General features: G+C 36.1%; 1 protein-coding gene across 1 annotated transcript in view; it reads right to left on the bottom strand.

The window, feature by feature from the left end:
* Window positions 1-4,023, bottom strand: part of PCLO (piccolo presynaptic cytomatrix protein) — a 445,966-nt gene that overhangs the window by 208,042 nt on the left and 233,901 nt on the right. Inside the window, exon 5 of the mRNA XM_006155762.3 lies at window positions 1-821. Within this exon, the coding sequence (XP_006155824.1) occupies window positions 1-821 (821 nt within the window). The remainder of the gene's footprint in view (window positions 822-4,023) is intronic.

Here is a 4,023-nt window from a genome sequence, read left to right as displayed (position 1 = left end):
CGAGTCAGTCGTCTGTGTTTTCCTGGTGTCGCTTTCCCCCTCCCTTTTGTTTCTTCCTTCTTCTGGCTCTCTGTACTACTGCTGATCTCTTTGAGCTGGCTCCTAATGAACTCATCATCTTCGGAACCTGAAGCATCTTCATCAGCACTCATTTCTATGATTTGTTTTCTAATAAAGTCCTCTTCTTCCCCTGATCCTTGACTGTCCTCGTGTTTATACTCATCGCTGCTTGAAGAACCAACGCTGGTTCTCCGTTTTCTTTGTGGAACCGGTGAGTTTTCACTTTCGCTACTGTCTTCGACTGAATCGTAAGGTTGTCTTCTTGTAGCTATGTCATCAACAAACTCAGACTTTTCTTTATGGTCCTTACTAGAAGAAAGGCTTGGTTGGCTATCTTTTTTAGAAATGTCTTTCTGTTCTTCCGGACTTACTTTTAGCTCTATCTCTGAAATAGTACTTTCCAGTGTTTCAGATAAAACATGGGTTTTCTGTTGGTCCTTAGGCTGCTCAGGGGAAATCCCATGGGGCTGTGTTTTCTTTTCTGGCTTTTCATCAACAAATGTACTTGCCTGAGCTTCCAAAATGGACAGGACTGTACTTTCTAACTTAGCCAAATCAGATGGACTAGAAGGGCTGCTTTCTTGTGAAAAAGTGTCCTTTTTGAGTCCCTTGAGCAAGTCCTTTTCATCGCTTGGAATAAGACTTGGAATTTCACCAAGTGAACCTGATATCCCATCAGAAGAATATCCTGTGTCGCTCAGACCTTGTGGACTTTTAGGCTGCTGAGAGCTTGAGGTGTCTGATTTGTCATCTTCCTTTTCCTAGCAGAGAGGAAAAGATACATGAAAACTTAACATGGTTAAACTAAAAACATGGCCTCTCCATTACTTCCAAATAACTATTAAGAACGGAAGAATTGTTATGGGAGTTTTTTCAACTATGCCAATTTTTTTTTTAAAGTTGGAATGAGAATGAGAAATGAAAATAATTGATATCTATCTATCTATATAGATATATATTAAGGTTAGTTATTAAGATTAGTTTTCATTTGACATAATTTAACTTAAATGTCAACTGCCAATGACATTTGATTTTTTTTCCATTAATACTTTACCCTTTTCTATTTCAACATTTTTCTTTTGAAAAATATGATTATCTTTCTCAGTACATTTGGGATAAAGTTCAAATTGTGAAGAAAATGTTTAATGATAAGCTTTCTATTTACATAATTAATACTTTGAGATTATAAGGTTGGGCCAAGAATAAGAAAGAATGAATCAGAGAAGAGGCTTTGTGCCTGGCTACAAGTTGTAAGGGATGTTGGAAATTTTACTTAACAAAAATAAGCAGATCACATATCATAATAATATATATCCCACCAACCACAAAATTTTCTGTCATGACAATCAGATAGAGCACAGCTTTCCAAAGACATACTGAAAGCTGCAAAATAGTATATATATACTTGAGGCTACTAACATTATTATTCTATAAAATTTTGCATAAATGTTTAGAAATTGTACATTTTTTAAAAAGTATGTAATAATTGTCCTGACTCATCAGTCCAGCTAAAGAGAAATATTTGATTGTTAGTTTTGTAAAGTTGTTGACCACATTTATCTTTAACATCCCACCTCAAAGATATTTTACAACTATTACTTGTAAATATTTTCTGATTTTGAAACTACTTGGCACTTTATATACAAAGCAGCTGCCTTCAGCCAGTACAGTAATGAATAATTCATTTTAAATTATTATTATTATTATTATTTTTAGTTTTTGCTATAGGGTGCCTGTGCTCACCAGACAGATTGAGAGACAAAGAGAGAAGGAAAGTGAGAAATCAGCCCCTAAGGGCAATGACCATGCCACAATCCCTTCTCCTCTCAGAATTTTGGGCACACATGTACACCTGCCTGGTGTGTTTTTCAAGCCACTGCTGGGTCCAGGACTCAAACCATGCAGTTGGCCATGTTGGCTCCAGCTATTTTAACCACCATGCCATTAGCTAGCCCAAAGAACAAACTTTTTAAAGTGGGAACATGGGCTATTGCAGGGAGCTGGAGCACTTAGTAGGCACAACACAGCCTTGACCTTGCTGCTTTTCTTATGCTGTGATGACATCATGCCAGCAATTTTTGTTCAAGAATCAGAAAGGCCTTAAATACAAATGTTAAACATAGAGACTTTTGCATAAGACTTTTGGCACATTAAAAATATCTATGAGCAAAATGAAACCAAGTGATGAAGTTAGTTTCTATGTTTCAAGGAGCGTGTCAAAAAGCCTCACAGCCCTGTGGAAAGAAGGGGTCAGAGAAAGAACTGCTTGGGAGGATCCCTCATCTTACCCTGGCTTAGGAGGCCACCTCAATACCACTAAGTCTGTATCTTGAACTAATTATGTCAATATTTTCAGTGGGTATGTGGGTATGTGAACCTATCTATAGTTCAAATGAGATGTTAGGTTTCACATAAGCAATATGCATATGAAAAACCTTTCCTTCCCTCTCTCCCTTCATCCTTATTTCATTTCTACCCTTTTTCCTTTCTTCCTTCACTTCTTTCTTTCTTTCTTTTTTCCTTCTCCTCTTCTTCTCTTTTTCCTCCTAGCTACAGAGTTCTCAAATACAATAGTTGTTGACTTGGTATTATTTTATATTCATTCTCATTTCAATATATATTTTTATCATATGTGGTAATATATAGATCCTGAGAACATTACAGGGTAAAAAACCTGTTATTGAATTTATAACATGAATCAATTTAAAAAAGTCTGATGTGGTTTGAACAACTTTAGTGAAAAAGCAATGCCTACTCTTTGGTTCACCAAGAATTAACTGGCTGGACCATTTCAGATATTTTTCCAGGCAAGGATTATTTATCTGCAGTTCGGAGACTATAGCAGCAAGGCTGATAAGCACACAGCTCATTTTGGTCCCTTCTTTTCAGAGCCTGACACATTGACGAGGCAAGCAAAGATGAAGCAGCCTTCTAATAAAAGCTTTCTGGGTGGTTACAGCAGATGGACATTTCCATCTCGTCACAGTCCATGCAATGCCAGAACACTTTTTTTTTTTTTTGAGTCAAATATGTTTTCTCTTTCCTTCCTTGTAGCCTTATCCACACTTCACTGAGTTACTAATAAATACCATCACCATAGGGGTGGGGTACCTCCTTGTGAGAACAAGGTGAAGAAAATGATCTTTCATAATCAAATGTGATGTCATTGGTATTCTTTATTTTCGTATTGTAAAACATATGTGTAATAAACCATACATATATGGATAAAATGTAACCTGTCATATGTAACAATTCATTGAATATAACAAAAGAGAAATTACAGATATATATACAATGGATTCTGAAAGTTCTACTGACATTTACAAAAATAAGGTTAGAACCAGACATATACAATATAACAAAGGAAACTAAGAGACATTAGACAGAAGACTATAAACAGGCAAATATCAGAATATCTACCCTACAATCCCCCTATGTAGCATTTCTCAGAGGGTTCATGCTTTGCTTCTTTCCTCTGCTAATTCCACCTGCTTACCCCTTGCCCTTCACTTCCTGGCCTCTTTTCTCCACACTTCTCACAGGATTTAATCATTATTTACCTATGGTGGTGATGCTGTGACCCCCCCCCAAATGACTCTTCCACATTGTGAGATGAAGTCTTTAAAGTGTTAGCTCTACTGGCACGTGGGTATATGTTATAATATTTGGACGGCTTGATAAGAAAATCATTAGCTGACCAAAAGGCAAGTGGCTGAACTGTTCAGAAGGGATAGGCCATGTACTTCTTTTATTATGATATATTGAAAAATGCAGTGTCATTTTTTTAGTTTAGCTGCAAAGTTCCCTAAAAGAGATTAGTCTCATGCTTCTTTGCTACAATGGTAGCTTTTTAACCATGCAAATCTCATCCTAATCAGGTCCTTAATTTAAGGCATTTATATATTCATAATAATGATTTCATATACGTGTGTGTGTGTGTATATATATATATATATATATATA

The sequence above is a fragment of the Tupaia chinensis genome, unplaced genomic scaffold, assembly GCF_000334495.1.
Source record: "Tupaia chinensis unplaced genomic scaffold, TupChi_1.0 Scaffold000466_1, whole genome shotgun sequence".
NCBI classification, from domain to species: domain Eukaryota; kingdom Metazoa; phylum Chordata; class Mammalia; order Scandentia; family Tupaiidae; genus Tupaia; species Tupaia belangeri.
Note: the sequence above shows the minus strand (reverse complement) of the source record. Positions and strands in the feature narration are given on the sequence as shown.